General features: G+C 36.6%; 2 protein-coding genes across 2 annotated transcripts; both read left to right on the top strand.

Annotated features, from left to right (window-relative positions):
- The first annotated feature begins 1356 nt into the window (after positions 1 to 1356).
- On the top strand, positions 1357 to 7211 carry LOC121322138 (protein FAM149A-like). Its single transcript, XM_041261719.1, has 4 exons — positions 1357 to 1483; positions 1584 to 1726; positions 4549 to 4671; positions 7037 to 7211. Exons 2-4 carry the CDS (start codon positions 1641 to 1643, stop codon positions 7209 to 7211), a joined length of 384 nt encoding a protein of 127 aa, XP_041117653.1. The 5' UTR covers positions 1357 to 1483; positions 1584 to 1640.
- A 905-nt stretch (positions 7212 to 8116) lies between these two features.
- Positions 8117 to 22050, top strand: LOC121297438 (protein FAM149A-like). Its single transcript, XM_041223801.1, has 9 exons — positions 8117 to 8292; positions 11354 to 11508; positions 12211 to 12314; positions 13128 to 13355; positions 13609 to 13726; positions 16430 to 16558; positions 19767 to 19824; positions 21251 to 21403; positions 21935 to 22050. Exons 1-9 carry the CDS (start codon positions 8214 to 8216, stop codon positions 22009 to 22011), a joined length of 1101 nt encoding a protein of 366 aa, XP_041079735.1. The 5' UTR covers positions 8117 to 8213; the 3' UTR covers positions 22012 to 22050.
- Positions 22051 to 24024: the final 1974 nt, after the last annotated feature.

Raw genomic sequence — 24024 nt, 5'->3', positions numbered from 1 at the left:
ATGCTTTCATATATGACTGTTTGTATATACATATTAATGGCATTATTTTACAGTTTATTGTGTTTAATATGGTTCTTTGTGTATTTATTAGGTTAGTTAATAAGACTTAGACTGCTACATCACAAGCCGTGGGCCACTCCATTACAAAGACAACATCCATACTGCCCCAAGACATTTAAAATTTGCATGCAATACTAACTTAACCTTGATTATGTTAATTGCTGTACTCTCATGACGCATTTCCAAATTATGGATAATAGAAAATTGAGATTTTCACATGCAAATTAGAGGACCATTTTTGTTTCAACCCTGACAAGCATGTCTTGTATTTCTATTTTTTTTCATGTACTGTAATTTATTGTATAAAGCTTGACTGGAAAAAAAAAAAAAATAAACCAGAGCTGTACTTGCCATTTCTTGTTTTTGTTGCTTACCATTTCATCAAATTTATAAAATAGTTTTTAACATGCCTTTAGTTTTATTGAAATTGCAAATAAATACACTTAAACCAAGTTGAGCAAAATTTAATGAGGCTGTAGATACATCTTTGAAATGAAAAACATATTCCAATCACATATTATTTTAACTCTGTTGTTATTGTTTTCAGAAAAGCACTCTACAAAGGAATACCAAACCACAATTTTCATGGGAAGGCAGTTGGTTCTCTTCCTACACACTTTACAAAACATGTTCTGGAAACTATTGAAAGTTACCATAGGTATTTAATTTTTTTATTTCCACTTTTTTTTTTTGAGTAGTAGAATGTATAAAGCATTTGAGAACGACTTTTGCCTTGCCAAACATTAACCTCTTAATGTAGCTCTTTCCCAGCTATTATTGTAGATACTGTTTTGCGACTGCTCAGAATTACGGCATTTGTGAAAACACAATGAAGATCAATGTCCTAGGTGAAAATCCACTGGGGGAATTGCTTCCAAACATATTTAACTCCCTCGCACTCGAGATTTAATTTTGCATTATGAAGGTCATATTTCTTACACTCCTTTTCTGCAAATGAAAAGTCTCTGAAAACAAAACAGTAATTAGACAGAAGTCTGTGGCAATACATGAGGCCAGAATGTTAAATAATAAGTCGGGGGGGGGGGAGTTGGTTGGCCTATATATACACTAAATTATAACACAAAAGATGGTTAGGTGACATGTGAAAGCAGCTCCATGAGTCACGTAGGAATATAACTAGTAAATTAGAAAAGCATCAATTGTATTAGTAATGCCACTGACACTGAAATATGGGGTAATCATTTCTCATTTTCAAGTACAATGTACTAATTTACCTTAAAATAACATGTACCTAAAGTACTGGATTATTTTTGTACTTGTCCCCCTCAGTGACTGCTCAGCTTCTGTGTCATCAAGTGGTCAGACTACACAAAAAAGTCTCAATAGCTCATGGTCTGGAATCAAGAGTTATGCATCTGGACTGTCTACTGAAAGAAGCTCTGTTTACTCTTGGAGAGATGATGTAAGTAACTGTCCGACTTTGATGGGCTTTCTTTTATATTTTTTTGCAGATTTAGTTTTTTGTTTTAAAGTCAGACCCCCCCCTCCCCCTTTGATTTCAGGAGTTTGACAGGGTTAACACCCAAAACGTCCACCAGCTATTCTGGGATGTTGATGAGATGTTGTTTGAAGGCAAGGTGAGTTCCAGAACACAAGGACTACAGACGGAATGTAAACAGTGGACCAAGCGTTCACCCCATCTCAGGTGAGATATAATGAACAATACGGGATCGAATTTTTAAAGCGCTGCACTGGACTTTTTAAATCCATTTTTTAATTTAGTGCATGAATAAAAGGTGGTTGACAACAGCTCTTGCTACAGTCCGGCATGGTGCAAGATTTCCTTCACAGTGCAGTCCTGACCTGAACACCCAGTGCTACCCAGCCCTGGGTCTCCCTGAAACAGAAACTGAGGCCCATACGCAATTTATAAAACTACTGCCTGGTTACCTTACTGGCCAGTAATGGGTTTAGATATGATTTACAGTCACAGATTTTTACTGAGTTTTTATCTAACCAATTGTCAGAAGTATGCAAAAGAACTGTCGCCTACTTAAATGTCAATGGCACACAACATTTGTTTACACCGTCACGTTATGACTAAAAGTTTAAAATAAAAATGATATTAATTGCATTCTCAGGTGCTAGACATGAGTAACAGGTTAAGGGCAGCGTACACTTTTTGAAAAAAAAAAAAAATTACATTTTTATATAGCTTATATGCACATTCCTTCCAAAAAAAAAAAAAAAAAATTGTAGCCACCAGAAATTTAATTTTTGTCACGTTTTACTTTTGGTTGAGAAGAAAGGATCCTCTAATGTTAGCACATATTTCCTGTCCAGCACACATGAATGTATAAAAGACACCTGAGCGTCAGCAAGCTCCGGTTATTTTTCAATCAGTACCACAGGGTTACCAACACAAGTAGACAGTCAGGTTGATGCAGGTGCCCACAATAATGAAAACAAAAGGTGAAATGAAAAGGGAAAATAAAATACTGTAATAAAACTCAAAATAAAGGTGCTGCTAATGCAGTACCTCCATTGCCACTAAGTTCGGGTCTCAATCCTATACTGTGCTATGTACTATACACTGGGGTGGCCAAGGTTCCCCTTCTAATCACACACATTCCCTCGGATATGTAACAATTTATTTTATGTATTATTTTCTTTCTCCAGGTTGGCTGTCTTCCTCAGCCTATTTTTCTAACCACTGGTGTTCCTGCCTGGTCTGTGTTTACACTAGCCTTCTCAGCCAGCGTCTCTGGTTATTCCAAGTCACGGGCACCCGAATAGATAACCATTGCAGTACTTATGAGCCGAGCAATCCTCCAAGGCCCGCCTCTCAGCCACTCGGAGAGAGGGAAAGCCAACACACCCTCTTCCCGACCTCTCCGTGTCACTGCCATGACTGACAGGCGGATCTTACGAGGCTTCTGCCCTCTTCCTGCAAAACCACACATGCGCCAGACAGTCAGCACAGATCTCCCGTTACAAGCGGCCTTAACGTAGTTGTAACTTACATTTTTTTTAGTATCATAAGCAAAGTAAAATACAGTACATACAATAATACATCTCAAATCTGTTTCTTATACAGTACACCTTATCATGCAAAAAGCTACTTTAAAATAAAATAAATACATCTCTATTGAAAAATCCTGCCTGTCACACAGTACTTCTCAGTTTGATAGTGAACTTGGTTTAGAAAACACTATATATTTTTTTGCAATTTACTTGTAGTTACTAAAATGCAACTTGTAACAATCTGGTTTGACACAAATATGTATTTTTCAATGTACCGCGATGGCCAAAAGTTTTGCATCACCTAGAATTTCAGGACTGAGACATAATTTAATGTTGCTACAAAAAAGGGTTTAAAAAGGCACGTCATATGCAGACAGGCTAAAAGAATTGAATCTGTTCAGTCTTGAACAAATAAGACTACGTGGCGATCCTATTCAAGCTTTCAAAATTCTAAAAAAAGTAATGAAATACTGTCATATTAAACACCATTACTGGCACGATAAAGGAGATAGGTAAGTTTTATGCGTATGGGCCTAAAAGTCTTGCCGAATTGTAACAAACAGTGTTTCGGCTTTTTGTCATGAACTATTCAAAGATTGAGGCATGGCTAGGGGTAGTAGAAAGTGTAGTGTAGGATGATTAGACTGTTTGGCCCAGAATCTCGCCATCTAGTCCAGCAGGAGGCGCCCTCAATTGAGGTGTGACCTCCGATGTCAGTCAGGGGTCAATCAAGGCCGATTAGTGGAGGGCCACCAACCCTTAGAAGAAAGATCCAGTTGCAAAGGAGGCACTGGAGAAGCGGGAGAGAAAGACTTGCAGAACACTTAGTGAAAGGTGGGCTTGGTCTATATGGTATTTGGTAGCCAATAGGTTTAAATGATTTATTTCCAAATTAAAATACATACTTTTTTTTCTCTGAAAATTGTGAATCCCTTTAGAAGAGGGGTGTCCAATCATGTTACTGGAAGGCCATTCCACTCCAGGTTTAACAAATCGAGATAATGACTTACTTCACACTCTGGCTGGTGGTTTAATTGGTTCAATTAAACAATTTAGAGCAGGGTTGGAACAAAGACCAGGAGTAGAAGGGCTAACTTTGGACACCCCTGCTTTAGAAGATATTTGTTTAAAATGTGATATTTGTTTAATAAGTTATTTTTTTCCTGCATTCAAATTTACATTTGGATTTTTTTTTTCTTTTTCTTGATGTCTGTGCTGCAAGTAAAGTTGGTTTGGTAGAGAAAAAAAAACAGCTTCTTCACCCATCATCTCTGCTCTGTCTTTGGTTGGCTTAATGGCACATGTGTTGATGAAACCATAGTACCATGCTCCTGATACAGCCTTAGATGATGTTGCAAATCTATCGCCAAAGCAGAAGAATGTGTTACCATCAGATGGATCTTTCAAACTATGAAACATTTTGCTAGGTAAGAAATATATCATTATTGATAACAAAACCAACCGGAGTAGCATACTAATGTCTCTTCTTTCGGTTCTCTGTAGGATTTTGGGAAGTCAGTTAGTATTGCCCAGAGATGAAGGATTTCAGCACATTCAGAAGAGAACATCCAGTTCTAAAATAATTCCATCGCCAAGCTTCCTGGACAGCACAAGTGACATGAAAGAGTAAGCTCCATATGTTTTAACCATGCTATTACATTGAAAATATATATTTGGACCAGTTTAAAAAGATGCTTCCTTAGTAAGCACATACTATTCAGAAAATACCTTTGACTGTGCACCTATGACAGGGACAGAGGTAGCTTGCAGAAGTTCAAAACTGGACAGGTAGCAGGAGAAGGCATTGGAGTGTGGCTGGGGATAGAGTGAGACCACATGTCATGTGACTGTCACCATTGCGATAGCATCTGCTAATTACTTAAAACACCAAACCATATTGGAAAACATATTACAGTGCAGCCAGTTTAGAAGAATCACGGATATAAGAATCAATCGAATATAGTGATCAAAACCACTGGGGCAAAATCATTCCTATACCAACCAATGTAAAATAATCTGCTTGTAAGAATCAGACAATCCACTTATGTGAATAATTTCGGGACAAACTGACTACATGTAATACGGGTCTTGATCATGCGCAATGACGTGTACAACTAACAAAAGCTGAATTTGAATTTGTTCACATCTCGCATGATTAGTCACTTACGCAGCGTGGATAGTGCAATGATGCAGGAAACACTGCATTGTTTGTAATCAAACGTGACTTCGCCACTGCATTGTGCAGGTATGTTTGTGTGTTAGTGAAAATGTGTTTCAATAAAGTAAACACATTAATTGAATACATACTGAGTACAGCAGTGTTATGTGATATGCATGTAGAGGGAGTGGCATTGCGGCGCAGTGAGGAGGAGGAGGAGGAGCATAAGTCATAACCATGATCATATAACAAGCTGCTTTCTCACGAGAACTTGTTTTGATGTACTGTCCTCAGTGATTGAGCACCATTGACATTTGTACACTGTATTTGATGGCATGCTTTTGCTAATTGTAATGCCACAGAGTGGCCGAGGACAGTGTAAATGATCAGGCTGGAGTCTTGATTTACATTTTTAAACTGGTGTTGGTTTTATTTTTCTTCCGCTGCCGTGGCGAAACAACCGCTAATAAAACAAACAAAATAAACCTAGCTCTCAGCTGGAGCACTAACTAACAGTACTTTGTGTGGAACAAACACTAGATCTCTTACTCAAGTTTTGGTTTCTTTTTGTTACTTCTGCTTCCTTACGCCTCTATACCCCCATCATAAAGCTATCGGCTAAGCCATTTCTATCGAGATGTCAATAACTTTAACAAGCAGTTAACCATTTGACATAATTAAGGAAAGCAGCTGTGGGATTTTTGTGGGCATGCATACATGCAGAAACTCATGATATCTAGTGGTCAACCCATTACACTGCAGCCAGGGAACAAGCTCTTATCATTCTCATACTAAAGTTTGATTCTGCACCACAGTACTCATATCGGTCCGCTTTTAAGAATCAACCACTTATAAGAATCAAAACACCCCGGATGGATGCGATTCTTATAAACGGACTACACTATTTATGTAGCAGTTTTCAGCAAAGCATACAAATAAATGGCTTAATAAATGCTGTCTGCTCTATAAACAACACTGTCTTTCACAGCATAAGTTCTTGATGTTTATGGATGGATAATTTAGAGCTGTATTCTTTGGGCTGGATTACTGAAAAATATTTTTTTTCTGGTTAGATAACTTTATTGGCTGCTTTTTTCTGTTTTAAAAAAGTGATTGCCAATTTGGAGTAAATAGCATTAGAAATCTTTTTTTTTAACCATTATACTGTCTTTCATTCACTCTGGATTCCAAATCCAGTTGTATTCCAATAAGACATTACAGTTTGGGAAAAAAAAAAAAAAGTCATAAAGACTGCACTGACAGCATAGCAACAGCATTTTTTTACAAAAAAAAAACAATTTTTAGAAAAAAAACAAACAGTACCCTGGAACAAAGAAAGAACAAAATCCTTATCACACAATAGCTATAACTACCGGCTGTGCTTGTTCTAGGAGGGACAGTCTCCCTTGCTCAGTCTTGCCTTGAATGCTATCCTCTGAATGTTGTTATCTCTTTACCCTGTAGTTACCACATATGATGGGGTATTAGCACTTATGTAAACAGTGAACATATTTTCTCTGTTGGTTTAAATACTGTTGATCAGATTGTCAGTGTTGCTGTCAGGGAAATGGCTTGGCATACCTACTGCTCCATTTGAGAAATCCAAGTTGTAAATAGGGGTAAACAAGACTGTTGAACCAACAGATGGTCAGCATTTTCAGAGATGCATAAGGGTTCTGGGACATATAGTATACAGCTTCTAGCATGGGATTGGATGTAGAAGTTTGTAGTAGTCATATTGTTCTGTACCAAATGGTATTTTTCCTAAAATATTTGAGTCTTACTGAGTCTGTGTAATGTGTTTGCAAGGAGATGTTACACTTTATTTTACAGGCTGTGCCTTTTGGGTCAGAAGCTGGTTGCAACACTGTCCCCAGTGCACAGTGCATTTGGCTCCAGTGAGACTTCATGTTCAGACCCTTCCCTCTACTCCTTCCTAGAGGAAGAAGTTTATGAAGTGGATGGGAAAATAGAGGAGTACTTTGCTTATGATACTAAAGAAATGTAAGTTACAACTAAGTTCAGGACGCAGCACACCAGATACAATGTGACAGAATTAATAGAACCTAAACTTTTTATAAGCATCTTTCACACATCAGAGTCGTGACAGATGATGCAAAATAAACAGGACTGAATCCTGTTTTTTTTTAGATTTCTTCGACAACTAGGGAATTGAGTAATTACAGAATTGCTTCAATGCACAGTGTCCACCAGGGTAAAGCAGTATCCAAAATGATGGAGGAAAAATAATACTTTGAAAAAATATTATGGAAAATACCCCAAGCTTTGTGCAAAAGATTATCCCAATTATAAAGATACAGGAGATGAAAGATATATATATATATATATATATATATATATATATATATATATATATATATATATATATATATATATATATGGGAATCCATTTCGAAGCCTAGTATATATGATTTATTGCCATATATGTTGAAATAGACACTCCATTTTCAAATCATGTTGTCGAATATGTACCAGTCTTGATCATATTTTTGTCAATAGCAATTTCAATAATTTTATAGTTTTGAAATCTGTAGCTTTGTGACTGTGTCACTTCAGGTGTGTGGTCTTGTCGCCTGATGAAAAATCACCTTGTGTCTTGTGTGTAGCGGGCGGCCTTCACCGTCTGCTTGTCTATCTATTATCAGTTTAAGTGTAATACCAAAATAAACAACCAATTGTGATAATTTAAATATATAAATGCATTTTAATTATCAGCTTTTGGTTATGTGTAGTAATGGGCAACCAAAATATACTATACACTAATACACTAGATAAAATCCCTTAATGCAGAAGGCTACAGCTTGAGTGAAGAAAATATAGTTGTAACCATCAACCTACCTGTCTGTCTATTTTTTAATTTTTTAATTTTTTAATTTTAATTACTAGTGATGACGAGGGCTTGGAATTTACAAAGATTCCAAAGAAATGTAACCATGGTGTTCCTCCTGTTTCGCCTGATGCTTGTATCAAAGATACCGTCACTACTGAAATGTTTGAGGATGTCTGGAGGGATGTGGTGGAAATTATACGAGAGCTTATAAGGAAGCAGTGGGAGAATGAACTCACAGGTACTTTATTGTAATGAAATCTGTAGTTTTTCTTCGGCTTTAGAGCAGTGGCTTTTGGGATGCCAAAAACATTTTAATAAATGTTTGTCTGCTGAAACAGTATCTCATTTACAGTAATTTGTTGTAACATCTACACTGTCACTGCGGCAACTTGGAGAACAACAAAGAAGGCCTTCCAGTCAGTTACAGTATTTATCGCTCTTGTATGGCCCTTTATTTTAAGAACCAGTAAACTTTTACGATAAGCAATAGCTATCTGTCAATTTTTAAAACTACGGTTCACAACATAACCCAGTGGAACGATCACAGTACTACCATGCAGTAATTGCAGAACAGTATTGTCACGTGTGAAATCTTTAGCAATAAAGCCAAAACGAAAATGCTTTTATTTGCTTCAAAATCATTTCAAACTGGTTAATAGACTAGCAAGCACCGGCAAAATCACCTCAGTTTTATATGGTGCAAAACGTGTTAATGTTTTGTTCTGTTTGTGGAATTTGCAATACCTGCACTATTCCTGCACCAATAGTGGTATCTACAACTTGTCGACAATAACAATCAACCATTTTGTTACAGACTTTCATCAAGTCTGACACAAACAATATTGGCTGTTACTTAATTGAACTCTTGTTAAAAAAGAAAACAAAAAAAAAAAAAACATGCTTAACATAAAATAAGAACAGACCTACTACAATAGCAGGCACAGTTTACACTGCCTCTGGGTTTCTGAGCTGATCGGTCTGTTATTCCTTTGAAAATCTGAAGCACACCATCTGTTTTTCACAATGGCTCACAATGACAGAAATGTATGGTGTCTTTGGTACACAAGCACCAGCACATAAGCTGTTCAAATCACATTTCCATAGAAACTATCTTCATTAGTAAACATAAGTCAGATGCTAAAACACTATATATTTGTTTTAAACAAACCATAATAAGTATCAGTCCACACACATGGTTTCAATGTATTTCTAAAATGGAGACACTGTATAATGTTAGGCTATGCGTTGAACAGAACAGATCATGTAATTCTTTTGGTTCTGGCTTCTGATTAGTTGGGCTGTTGAAGGCTATGTTCACTGGATATCAGTTAATCATTTGATTAGGGATTAACTGATATACTTTTATTTATTGCTCATAGTGTTTGAATTACAATTTGAAACAACAGTATTGATAACCTGCCCTTCCCAACACATACAGTACTGTGCAAAAGTTTTAGGCAGGTGTGAAAAAATGCTGTAAAGTAAGAATGCTTTCAAAAATAGACATGTTAATAGTTTATATTTATCAATTAACAAAATGCAAAATGAGTGAACAGAAGAAAAATCTACATCATATCAAGATTTAGTGTGACCACCCTTTTCCTTCAAAACAGCATCAATTCTTCTAGGTACACTTGTTTTTGAAGGAACTTGGCAGGTAGGTTGGCCCAAACATCTTGGAGAACTAACCACAATTCTTCTGTGGATTTAGGCAGCCTCAGTTGCTTCTCTCTCTTCATGTAATCCCAGACAGACTCGATGATGTTGAGATCAGGGCTCTGTGGGGGCCATACCATCACTTCCAGGACTCCTTGTTCTTCTTTACGCTGAAGATAGTTCTTAATGACTTTCGTTGTATGTTTGGGGTCGTTGTCATGCTGCAGAATAAATTTGGGGCCAACCAGATGCCTCCCTGATGGTATTGCATGATGGATAAGTATCTGCCTGTACTTCTCAGCATTGAGGAGACCATTAATTGTGACCAAATCCCCAACTCCATTTGCAGAAATGCAGCCCCAAACTTGCAAGGAACCTCCACCATGCTTCACTGTTGCCTGCAGACACTCATTCATGTAATGCTGTCCAGCCCTTCAGCAAACAAACTGCCTTCTGCTACAGTCAAATATTTCAAATTTTGACTCATCAGTCCAGAGCACCTGCTGCCATTTTTCTGCACCCCAGTTCCTGTGTTTTCGTGCATAGTTGAGTCGCTTGGCCTTGTTTCCACATCGGAGGTATGGGTTTTTGGCTGCTAGTCTTCCATGAAGGCCACTTCTGACCAGACTTCTCCAGACAGTAGATGGGTGTACCAGGGTCCCACTGTTTTCTGCCAATTCTGAGCTGATGGCATTGCTGGACATCTTCTGATTGCGAAGGGAAGTAAGCATGATGTGTCTTTCATCTGCTGCAGTAAGTTTCCTTGGCCGACCACTGCGTCTACGGTCCTCAACGTTGCCCGTTTCTTTGTGCTTCAAAAGAGCTTGGACAGCACATCTGGAAACCCCTGACTGTCTTGAAATTTCTGCCTGGGAGAGACCTTGCTGATGCAGTATAACTACTTTGTGTCTTGTTGCTATTCTCAGTCTTGCCATGGTGTATGACTTTTGACAGTAAACTGTCTTCAGCAACCTCACCTTGTTAGCTGAGTTTGGCTGTTCCTCACCCAGTTTTATTCCTCCTACACAGCTGTTTCTGTTTCAGTTAATGATTGTGTTTCAACCTACATATTGAATTGATGATCATTAGCACCTGTTTGGTATAATTGTTTAATCATACACCTGACTATATGCCTACAAAATCCCTGACTTTGTGGAAGTGTACCTAGAAGAACTGATGCTGTTTTGAAGGCAAAGGGTGGTCACACCAAACATGGATTTGATTTAGATTTTTCTTCTGTTCACTCACTTTGCATTTAGTTAATTGATAAATGTAATCTATTAACATGTCTATTTTTGAAAGCATTCTTACTTCACAGCATTTCACACCTGCCTAAAACTTTTGCGCAGTACTGTATAGATGTGCCAGCAGAACTTCAAAATGCATCTCCTGAAGAAGCAGGAAAGACTCTGTTATATTTGGCATCAGTAATAAAACTTTTACTATTTAATTGTGTTATTAAAGTAGAAAAGGGAGACTCAAAACGCACAAATAAAAGAGGAAGAAAAAATGCAGCTTCAGGAATTAAATAATTAGAGCTCGGAATCTGTTACCCTGTAATATGACTTGCACATTGTGTGTTTCCCAATCTGAAAAACAAAAACATGAATTAACTGTAAATGTCCCCTTTTGTTTGGTTATAGATGAGGATACACAAATGGTTAACCTAGAAAATACAGATGGCAAATTGTTACCTGTGCCTGCATCCCGTGCAACAGTCGACACCTTCAATATTCTGCCCTCCAGAGGCTCTGAGTTAAGAAGTACATCCTTCTGGTCAAATTTTATTACATCACAGGTATGAACTTATGTAAACAAAACAATACATTTTGGTGTTACTAAAAACAGCAGGAAAAAAATACAAAAGGTATTCACGCTGCTTTTAAAAATGAGTAGGACAATGTGTATTTCCATCAACAGCACTATTTTGTGTAGCAGTGCCTCCTCATTCAGTATCTAGGGCTTTACATATAAATAATGTTTTGTTAATTGAGTAAACTAAGGAAATGCCTTAGACTGGTCTTGGACATTTTGACAAAGCACTGAAAGAGACACTTTTCAAAACCAGAACAGGTTTTTATCCCCCACTGGTATATAGAGCTGGTAGCAATATATGTTTTCGTATTTCAGGAGAACTGCTAGTCCAATCGTCATGAAACGTGATATTAATATTATTGTGCATACAGTATTGAGAATATCAGGTTCATAGGATATTTGGTGATATCTCTCTCTCTGTACACCTGTATGGCAGTCTTATATTTTTGCATGTATTTAAAGAATTTCATACAAATTGTGATTAAACATTTAACTTATAAGTCTTATTCTATACTATTCTAACTGAGTCTTTACATTAAGTAAAAATGTGATGTATGATCATGGCAACTAGATGCACACTAATCAAGGTTATTACAGACAGCAAAACATAATAAAATAAAAAATTAACTGCAAACATAATACACAAATTGCATCTTACTCATTAGAAAAAAATGTTTTCCTCCAGACCTCTCGTATGCCATGTGCTTTCCACAGTAGTTTGAAAGGTGTTATGACTATACAAGCCAAACCCCTGCAACAGAGGCATGCTGGATTAACAGAGAAGACACAGTAAGTACATTTTTTTCTGCAAAGCCCCTTTTACACTGGCATGATCTTCCGGGGTCAGAACCTACCCGGGTCTGGACCTGGTGTCATGCGAGTCACGTGTGCGATTTCACACTGCTTTTGATAAAACAGGGTTGACCTGGGTGACAGACGCAAGTAAACAATATGCATATCAATGCCCCGGAAGCTTCTCTGGATTGAATCGTCAGCCCAAATGTTGATTAGAACAAATGTTGCTTCATCCCTGCTGCAATCTGGCTCATGGTGTGTCTGAAGCAACAAAAATATGGTTCTTTGTAGAAGTGAAACCTTCATGCAGGCATGGCTGTTTGTTATTGCATCAGCTCACGAACGGCTGTCAATCATTTTGTGTCACTCAACTCAGGTCAAAGCGTGTAGACCCACATCCTGAGGTGGGTCGCTGGGACCCAGGTTAACCTGGGTACGAGCCTGGTATGTCATTTCACACTACGGGGGATTGTGACCCAGGTAGTCCGGACCTGGGAAGCAGTGCCAGTGTGAAAGGGGCTTAAGTTGACTGACAAAAGCAAATGTATCGAGAAGATACATAATGGTTCTAATTGTGTAAAAAAAATTAAATAAAAAAAAAGGAGTGAGGGATGTTGTGTCGATTCAACAAAACAAATATACCCTTTTTCATTTACTAGGGATCCCCACCATTTATGATTTTGACATATAGTATAGCTGTGAAAGTTGGGTTTCAATGTTGTACAGCTAAACAAGTTCCAAATGCTATTCTTTTGTAAACATGTTACTGTATGTGCTGGTAACTAATTGTGTATTAACTTAATGCAGTTGCGACCATGATGAGAAGTACCTACGTATGGGTTCCAGTGTTCCGACCTCAGCTCGGAACCGACTGGGCCGACTACAAGACCACAGTATTTTATCCTCATCCAGAATGATGCAAACAGCTTCCTGCAAACCAGTAGCTCAGCGCAAGCTGCCAGTGCTCAGCTTAGAGGCACTCCGGTCCAAGACCCGGAATGTTTACAGAGATGAAGTTCTCAGGGGAACAAAACTGTAAGATCAATTCATTTCATGTTTGCTACACTTTTGAGCACACCAAAAATGTCAACTGATCATTGAGATTTTTTTGTAACAGCTGTTTCACTTTGTTAAGCAATCTTAATTAATCTTTGTTAATCTATTTATAGTTGCAGTGTGCTACAACACTGTGGCCAGTACATTGCAAATATAAAAATAGACAGATGCCAATATAAATGTTATTAATCAAGTTTATTTTTTTTTTTTTAAATAATCTGGAATATTACAGGAATACTGGTGCTGATTGCGTATCCTCCCCGTCCGTACATACCACAAGGAAAACACAATTGCCACCCATTAACTCAGAAACATTGGAAAAGAATCTTTCAGTCCCTTGTAATCTGCTGGTAGGTATACAATATCTATCCCTAAGGACACTAGGCTTCAGAACAACTTAGGTTATTGGTACAGTCAGGGCCAGCCTTACCTCTTTGTGGGCCGCATGCGGTGGACAAATGGAATCCCCCTTTCAGCTACGGTATTAACAGTTAAGCAATGGCTTAAAGGGGTTTTGCATTGTTTATTATAGTCTGTTCTGGTTAGCAACCAGTAGCAAAGCAGTCTTAAAATAAAGCTTTTGTCACACCTAAAAATCTTGCTATAATTTCAGTAACTCTCACCATCAGGAATGTACTTTTCTTGCTTTTTGTGCTGCTCAATTATGTTTTCCTGGCTTTTCATTAGCATTTCATTAGCTTCTGCTCTCCTTTCTCCCTTTTGAGATCCAGACAGGTATTTAGACCCTTTTTCCCCTCTCTCTGCCATTGCCTGAACTCATAAATAGTGTAGTTTTTTTTTTTTAGTTATTAAGATTTGTTTGCTGATATCGTGCACCAATGTTGTGTTAATTTGTATTTCCTGTGTGGTTTCTATCCTTGTCTACTGTTCTCTTATTTTGATTTATCTTCATTTGCGATTCTTTACCGTTTGTCTTACCTACAGACATGTTGGCCTGTCTTCCACAAATCAGTATATATTGGAGGGTTCAATACAAAAGTGATTGATGTATTCATGCTTGCTTACTAAAAAAGTAAATGGAGAAAAAATGCCTATTGAAACTACCCAGTTGAAGCAAAAATGAAATAGTGCTGATCGTAGTTGTTGTTAAGTTGCTGTTCACGACTCTGCTCTGAACAACTTATTTGCATGGGCTCAAATAAACAAAAAACAAAATCGAAACTTAAATATCAATTCTAAAGAAATAATGTACATTTTTCTTACATTTACAAGTCAAAGATAACATCAACGGTAATTGCATTATTGTACGGGCAACGAAGGAGCTAGGGCTCCTCCCCTGTTCTGTCCCACCAAGTACATCTGACAATGTCCCTATTTAAACCCCAAATCATGCCCTTGTTCTCTGTCTTGTGATTTTTGCTTCCTGCCATCCTCCTCCACTATGCTGATCCAACTCTACAACTGCTGCTCCACCTCTGCAACGGTCTCCTTCTCACTTCCCAACCTTAGAGGCTCAGCCGCGCTGGCCTCGATCTGCACCAGGTTCTCTGTGAGCCAAATCTATCTCAACTCTCTCCCGTTCCCATTCTCCACCCTCTAGGTTCTCCTTGGGGGAAGTAACGATTGCTTCCCAGCCTTGGAGGCCGATCGGTTTGGTCTCACCTCCACGAAGGCGGCTCTCCACGAGCCAAAGGGAAACTCTGTACTCCTTCCTAAGTCATAAAACACTTTTCTGATATTCTCAATTCCTGAGGTTCTTCCTCCACACAGCCCTTTGCTCCTGTCCCATGAATTATCACTTAAAATAAATACAGCAAACATTTGCCTTATTGACACACTACCTGCTGTGCTGTATTTAGTAACCAGGTAGCCAGTTTAGTTTGCCTCCGGTAAATGATTGAACACACTGCATAGACATGTACGATTTCTTTAAAATGTCTTCAACGAAAAAGACACCAGCTGAATCAAAGATCAGAAATATTTCTGCTAAAGATAGCTCTGTCTCTTTTTTATATTTTGTTTGATAATTCATTGATGTTGAAAATAGAATGTCATTAAAAGGTGGACATACAAAACTAAATATTCTACAATTCTGCATCACAGTTTTTCAGGTACATGAGGACAAGATAAGAAATTACAAATGTGGCATAAATGTCTTAAACAGCAAAAACAATTAAGCTTGTCCATGCATAAGACAATTTAGGAACATTTGTTGTAAAATAACTCTAGAGAAAATGATCCATTTTGAGTGTCACAACACTTTTTTGGGGCTTTTAATAAATATTATGTTTGATTGTGAAATATCTTGAAATACCTATTTTTATACCATAAAATAATCTTTTTTTTCAGTGAAAAAATATAGCCCTAATTTGAATACATACACACAAGTATATTTCATAAAGCACTTTGTGATGGTGGTTCACTTTGAAAGGTGCTATATAAATTAAAGATTGATTGAAATACAATCAATGGGTACAGTATAGTTTGTTCATTAACAGGCTGTCAATAACAAATCCCAGTCAGATTACTAAGTTCTGCTACTGAACCACACCGAGTCGTTTACACAGCAACACATATGCCCAATAAGACATTTACCCACGTTTGTGAGGGCGGGCTCCAGGGATCATTATTTAAAGCGATGGTAGCCAACTGTAGCTATACAAAACTGACAGTGGTGCAATGAAATTGAATTATCTTTTGCCATCTTTTAAGTTTGTTTATCCATAAAGCAGGGCCGCAAAACCAACGTGAATGTGAGCTTTCATTTTACCCTCATGCCTTCACTGGACATAATTGCATATTTAGGGATGGGAGATAACAATCCAGTCCATTCACTTGTGACCATATTTAAACCCAAGCCTCAAGCACTTTAATCACTGTGCCACCTCATCCCTTGAATAAAACAGATATCCTGGTTAGTTATTGATTTTAGAAGATACATTTTAACATCTACATTGGAATCTACCTGTAACAAAATCGGCATTTAAAATAGTCCAGCCTGTATTTACATTTTGATAAAACTGAGTTACGGATAAGAGCAACTGGAAAACTTACATTACTTGGATTGAACATTGACCTCTTTTTTATTCCAGTGTAGAAGAAGGTACCCACACAGCAGAGGGTCCAGTGCCATTCCTGAAAGCACAGGTCGACAGCCTCTCAGGGAACGGCTCATTGCCTTGGAACATTTCTCAAGACCCAATACAACACACACTTTCAGGGTAGCTATGCTAACTTCAAGCTTTGTGTGTACAAAGTTGAGAATTCTAGTACAAGGTTATGTAACCAGCCATGCCAAAAACTCAATTAAAACAGTAAGGTCAAAACTGCATGCAACATTGAAACCTCCAAGAAAAAGAAATGACTAAAAAAATGTATGCAGCTGTAAGCTTTGTGTAGCTGTGTAGAAATTGGTCTAGCATTTCTTATTGGTCCCAAATATTATCAGGCTGACAAAACAGATTTTTTTTTAAGCTGCAGAAAACACGACGGGAATCACGGCTGAAAGTCTTATTACAAGCTACCTTCTTTAACATGGCAATCTAGGCTTGCACACACTGTACTCCTTTTAATAAGTAATATCAATGTTCAAAACTGCGAAAATATGTGAGGGAATCTAAGGGAGCGGGCTTTCTTATTTGTTTGCATTGCAATACATGATGAATTGAAACTATTTTTGGAAAGGCCTATTGTGGCTGGTGAGGATCCCTTACCGAAAAAATATATACACATGTTGATTTTTTTTTTTTTTTTTTTTAGAGACCTTCTGTTTAATCTCTCCCTGTCATACACACGGGATATGTTAGATATGATCAATATGTTGAAGACTATAGATGACATTGAAGCTGATTGCTTATTAGTGAGGCTCGATGTGGTGAGCTTATACACCAATATACCAAAACAAGGGGGCATAGAAGCAATTGGCCATTTAAGAAATTGACATAATTAGTTTTGAATTATAATTATTTTTTATTTAAAATGATTATTATTTGCAAGTTAAGGGAACAGCTATGGGCAGCACTGTGGCACCTAATTATGCTAATTTATACATGGGACTGGTTGAAGACCTTTATGTTTACGATCCTGTGCGTAACCCTTTCTCACATTACATAAGACTCTGCCGTTGTTACATCAATGACATATTTTTGATTTGGACGGGTACTTGGGCACAATTAGTAAATTTTCATGCATATGAACATTTGAACTACATTCGAATTTGACCAGTTTCTTTGAGAGCTGATACCTTCCATCCTGTACCACTTAAGAGGAGTCTACCAATTAGTCAATGTAGAAGATTACGCAGGTTCTGTAGTTCTGATGACAGATATTCATGACAGGTGGATATCTTACGAGATTTAAAGAGAGAGGTTATATAGAGTTCTGGATAGGTAGTGCTGCCAATCAATTTGGTTCCGTCACACAATAAGAAAGTCTAATACCAAAACAAAAAATGGTCAAAGAATCTGTACATTATATAATGACGTACTCAAATTTGGAACACCACTTTAGGGATATTAAGAAACATTGGTACATTATTGATTCAGATCCTTTGTTTCATAATGGCTTCAAAAGAGCCCCCTCATTTAGTTTTCAGCAGACCTAATTTGAGAGATTTGCTGGTGCATTCAGATCTACCACCTACTGTTCATAGAACATTTCTTGATAGAATTCCTGATGGGAATTATATATGCAGTCGTTGTGCCCAATGTAATTTTTACACATAAATGTACTTCCTTTGTCATCCATCATCTGATGAAAAAATTGATATAAAGGGTAGAATAACATGTAACACACAAAATGTCCATGTGGCCTAGCCTATGTGGGAAAAACTATGAGATGCCTAAAAATTAGGATTAGTGAACACAGGAGTGGCATCCCTAGAAAAGATTTACAAAGTTCGGTGGCTGCACATTTCTTGAAAGAAAATCATAACATTGCATCTCTAAGTTTATTTTTCTATGTTTTATTGTGTCTGTTTTATAAGTGGGCTAACGCACTCCAGGGATTGTGGGTTGTGCTGCATTAACATATGTCTTTGTTGGTATGAAGGCTCTCTACTCAGCTTCGCTTCGTGCCAACTCAACCACAGCCATGTTAACGCAACACAACCCACACCCTGTCTTGCGTTATATAGAGATTGTATATATATTTGTCATGTTGATTATGTCTTATTATTTTTGCGATGTCGATCTGAAAGATACAGCTCTCATTCGTTTCTAAAGAGAAAAGTGTCACGAAAATCATGAGATTTATGAAATATTATATAACATTAAACATATATATATATATATATATATATATATATATATATATATATATATATATATATATATATATATATATATATATATATATATATATATATAAAGTCACTCATTTAACTTTCCTTTGTCTGATGTAATGTTTTTGCTCACCTGTATTTAATGGACACCAACTAATGTCTATATAAGACAAGCTTGCTGCAGCATTATCACAATTCCTGCTGAAGAACCTTTGTAGATGGAAATGTTGATTTTACTTGAAGGCATGGTGTTTTTAAACTAAATCAAACATGTGGAGCTTCATAGTGTGCAGGCATTCTATCTTTTTACTTGTTTGGACTAATTCATGCCCTGCACTTTGATTAATGGATGTGCGTGTAAACATTTTTGATTTCTGCATTAATAAAACAAAAATAACTTGATCCCTAGATTCTGGTAAAAAAATACAAATGTTACAAATAAAGGCTAATCATGTCTTTAAATTAAAGCAGCAAAATGCTCAACTGGATAAAAACAATGTTGCCGTTCCAGTTTGGGTAGGGCCTACACTTCCAATAAATATATAAAAACAAATTAACGCAGTCATTCAAACTAAACAGGTATAACAGGTACTTATGAATGTCAGCTGCAAACTCTGTTGTAAAGTTCATTGTGAAGCAAAAAACAATTTTTTTCCCCCATGAGAAATGTATTTGTTTACAGAGTCTCCCTATGTGTTTATTTTAAATATTTTATTTAGTGGATAAGGTAAAACATCACTTTTTGGTTCTTGGTGCCTCTAAATAAATAACCTTTAGTTTTTAAATATTGCATATTAACAACCTAAATCTTTTATACATAAACAAAGAAGCAGATTTTGCCTTTCAACAGAAAATGAAACCCCTTTCAAAAAGTGAGCCCACTGAATATTGTGTAGATTTTGATGAATGTAAATAATAGTACAACAAATATTTTATGAGTGGGGTATGTGCTTTAAAAAAAGATCTTACCCAGATACACTGATTCTTTTGTGCAGTGGCTGTCTTTAGAACAGCAATGTTACTAATTCTAGCCAACCTTCCACCATATACATACATTTGTATTTTAAACTACTGGCAGTGTAATGCATACAGAAATGATAGCTAGTTGAAACAGAGATGTAAAAGTAAATCTTTACTTTCTCTTTCAGTCAGACTCCCCTTTGGATTTTGCTTGCCATAGTCGGACTGGGAGAGGATCTTTTACAGGTGAAGACACTCATAGTGAAAGGCTTCTGGTCTTGTCACTATTCTATATGCTTATTTTAGTTTAACTACATATATCACCATTGACTGTTTTCAAAGTTAGAGTGACAATTGCATTAAAAAAATAAATAAATAATTCCTATGATGATAAAAGCTAATCTCTTATACAGTCTTTTAGCTAATCTTATACAGTAGGTTATTCGTTTGGACTTTCAGTAATGTCTTCATTTAATCAAAATTAATACTTCTACAAATGTGTTCTTTTATGTTTTATTTATGTTCATGCCTATAAAGTTAATAGAATAGGGCCAATCTTTTAAAGCTGCAGTTAGATTTGTTTTTCACACTGGAGCAGGAGTCATTAGCTCTTGGTTTTGTTGATCAAAACACCAAAAACCAAGGAGGGTACTTTCAAGGGTTTGTTTACATGTTTGCACACCACAAACTGTTAATGATCACTAACTGTTAAAGGCATGAGCTGTGATGAAGGAACAGTTTTGTGCTGGGACAAGTTTAATTCTCTTTGTTGTTTAAGAAATATGCCACATTTGTGATTTTATATTGTCTCATCTAAAGCTTGGACTTACTCACCTGTTATTACATAAAAATGTAAGATAAGATACAGCTTGTTTGTTTAAACAACTGTACTCTACTGTACATTGGAGCAAAGACACAGAATTAAATATATTTGCAGCATTATCATGCAGTCATTTTCAGCTTCAGGTAACTCAAAATGATAAATATATGTGATGTTGCTATGTGGAGGAGTTTACTGTATGTGGGTCAGTTGTGGGCCCCTATAAAACTATATAATATCTGAGGAAATCACAGTTACACACCCATAGTGGTAATTTATAAAATCTCCACTATAGTATAGTGTAGTAATTTGGACCATTAGATAGCTGAATTATAACATGTGTAAATTCTAAGCAATATCTCTTGCAACCAGAATAAAGTTAATGTAAATGCAGTAACATACTACACATAGCAACAAGATATACTGACCTCCTTTGTCCTGTTGACTTATTTGCAGTCAGGCAATTGTTACCATAAGGAGGTGCTGGAAGAGAACCATGCACTAAAGAGCTAGCTACACTAGAAAGTATGTTATGTTGATGTCAGTACATCAACTGCCAGGGGAAACCACTGCATTCTCCCCTTGCTGATTCAAAGCTCATCCTCGGGCACAGCCAAGTACTTAGCCATGTCTCTTCGCCTCCATTCAAAGATGGTACAGTGTTGGAGCACACAACAATTAATAAATGTATTTAAAACAAATGACCATTAGAGGTCAGGGTTCTTACCCATAGGGCATCAGTGTAATAATGACTTGGCATCTTAGTCCATTGTATTAAATATTAGGGGGAAACCATAACAGTATGAAAACATAAATAACTGCGATGTGATCTATATTTTGTTAAACTTTTAGCTGACCATGAGGATATCGGTGTGACTGGGGTCAGCATTGGAATTTCTTGCTGTGGTTCCAGTAACTTCCCTGAACCTCTGCATCGTCAACAACGGCAGCTTTTAAATCACACCTTCATTGAAGGTGAAGAAAAGGGATGCCAACCACCATGGGGTAAGCTTTTCATGTATAATTATTGTAAGACAAAGGATTAGTATATAACCAATGAATATGTGCAGCCTGAACTGATAGATTGTGTAAAGACATGTAGAAATTAGTGTTTCATGTCATACACCACAGGGGTCCCACAGACATTTAGACTGTCAGGTTACATAGCATAGCTCTTTACACCCTCTTAACAGTAATGAGTTTCTGAAATAGTTATGCATAAAACCCTGTGTTTTAGTGATAGCGCTGCTGTTTTTAAAAGTAAGAAAGTTTAGCTTGTGTTAAATTGTGCAGTTTTTTTCCCTAAAATGGAGTAGTCATTTTCAACAACAAAATTGTAAACTTTTTTTATCACATTTTAATGTGTGGTTCTTCAGTTTAATGAAAGATTCTATTTATATTCCATATTGCATGTTCTTCAAAGGATGTTAACGATCAATCATATTGTTTGTGAAAATTAGCCGTCTTATTTTTTCATTATAGTGTGTAACACTAACATATACTGTATTTATCTCCTATTTTTACTTGTATCTTAAGGTCCACATCAGCAGCCAAGAGCTTTAAATCGGAATCTAACATATGGAAAAAAGAAATTTCAGATGGTCTCATCATGAATTGTATTCAGCTAAAGAGGGACAGGGTATACAAGAACACCAATTTTAGTCACTTCAGTGAACCTTGCAAAAATATATATATATATATATATATATATATATATATATATATATATATATATATATATATACATACACACACATACATACACACACACATTATATATATATATATGTGTGTGTATGTACAGTGTTCATATTTGTTTTTTATTATTTTAATTGTACATTTGGCTTATGATCTGCCATTTGTTTTTATTATAGTCATATATTCTCTAAATATGTACAGTGCTACCCTGTTATAATGCAATTGTTGGGGTCTATAATTAGGAGACCGTGTTATTATATTGTCATTTTTGTTCCCGAAATGATTTACAATGCCCACAGGCCAAATTAGCATACAGTGGAAAATGAAGAAAGGAGACCAATGGCGGCTGTGGTCAAAAAAAAAAAAAAAAAAAAAGGCATAAAAAAAGCAGAGGTATTGGGGTCCCCTGAAGCCTCCAGCAGCAGAAGAATCTTGTTAGTCTGTTCTGACTGACAACACTTTTGATATCTTCTTAACATTTTGCTCCAATTCAAAGCCGTTAAAACGCATTTTCTCCACCAGCCAGCAGAAAAAAAGAAAACCCTAATTTATTAACTTAACTGTTACACACTGCCATGGATGTTTAAAATACAACATTAACATAGCATTTAGATTTCAAGACGATGTCACTTTAACATACTTTGCATAAAATATTTTGTAAAATATTTTAGACTTATATACTTGTGGTTATGAGTGAGATTTGTTCGCTTGTTTTAACAATTTGTAACCTTAAGCCCAGAACACACTGCCCGATGATATTGCAGGAAGGGATGCATGGATGCATAAAGTACAGTGGCAATGGGGCGAATCAATAGGTGAAAAGATAAGACTATGGCAGTAATAAATATCTACAATTTTGTCTAGAACTTAATGTGACATGATCATGAAAACCATATGACAGGAGACATGCATGCATTCTCTCTCTCTCTGTTAAACACACACATATTGTAGCATTCTCAGTTAACGCATCACACAGGGCGAAGCAATCCACATACAGGCGGATGGCAGGCGCGAACCCGAGACCTCTTGCACTAAATGATAGCGCCGATACTGCTGTACAAAGAAGCTGGCTCTTTTGTACAACGGTATCAGCACTATAAACTATAACCAAATTGTGTACTGGGTTAGGGAGTTCTATCGTAATTTTAAAAGCTTAATAAATGTATAATGAAGTGTTACATACATGGTATACATGTATAATAACTAACAAATACAACCACCAATGTACATAGAAAAAAAATACATACAAAAGGTAGAAAATACGTTTCAGCCAATATAGATAGATGACTTACCCCCACCCCCCCCACCCCATCCAAAAAATTTTTTTTTTTTTTGTTTTTTTGTTTTTTAAATCAGTGCTGTCTGATTTTTACCCACACACCAGATAATCGTACGTGACATTATCTAAATAAGTGTACAATCTGCATGACGATGCACAATTTTAAATTAAGTTTACAAATTATACACAAAACAGATATTCCCATTATTTTTTATTTCATTTCCATTTGGCTGCTGCTTGCAGGTGAGAGAGCCATCTCGCTGTACGCTAGTAGTTTCCATAATAGCGAATTATGTTTCCGTTCATTTTTCCTTGCTCTCGTTAACATGTATTTTGATTTACAAGTTCCCCTTATTTAGTCGTTTGAACAGGAACAGCATGTGACCTGCGACAATTAAGCTTTTTAACAAGAAATGCATTTATTAACAACCTCATCCACTCAATTTCAGAGCATTAACGGATTGATTTAATTAACAGATTGTTTGAAGATCACTTGTTACTAAGGCTCTTGTTACTATACCATGAGTTTGATGTAATAACACTTTTTTGAAAATCCTGCCCTATATGTCCCACATTCAACTTAAATGTGTTTAAATGCGGTAGAGCAACCATGAAACAAAATCCCAGTGTTGTAGGTTTTTTTTTGTTT

The sequence above is a fragment of the Polyodon spathula genome, chromosome 1 (assembly GCF_017654505.1).
Source record: "Polyodon spathula isolate WHYD16114869_AA chromosome 1, ASM1765450v1, whole genome shotgun sequence".
Classification (NCBI taxonomy): domain Eukaryota; kingdom Metazoa; phylum Chordata; class Actinopteri; order Acipenseriformes; family Polyodontidae; genus Polyodon; species Polyodon spathula.
This window is presented reverse-complemented; position numbering and strand designations above follow the sequence as displayed.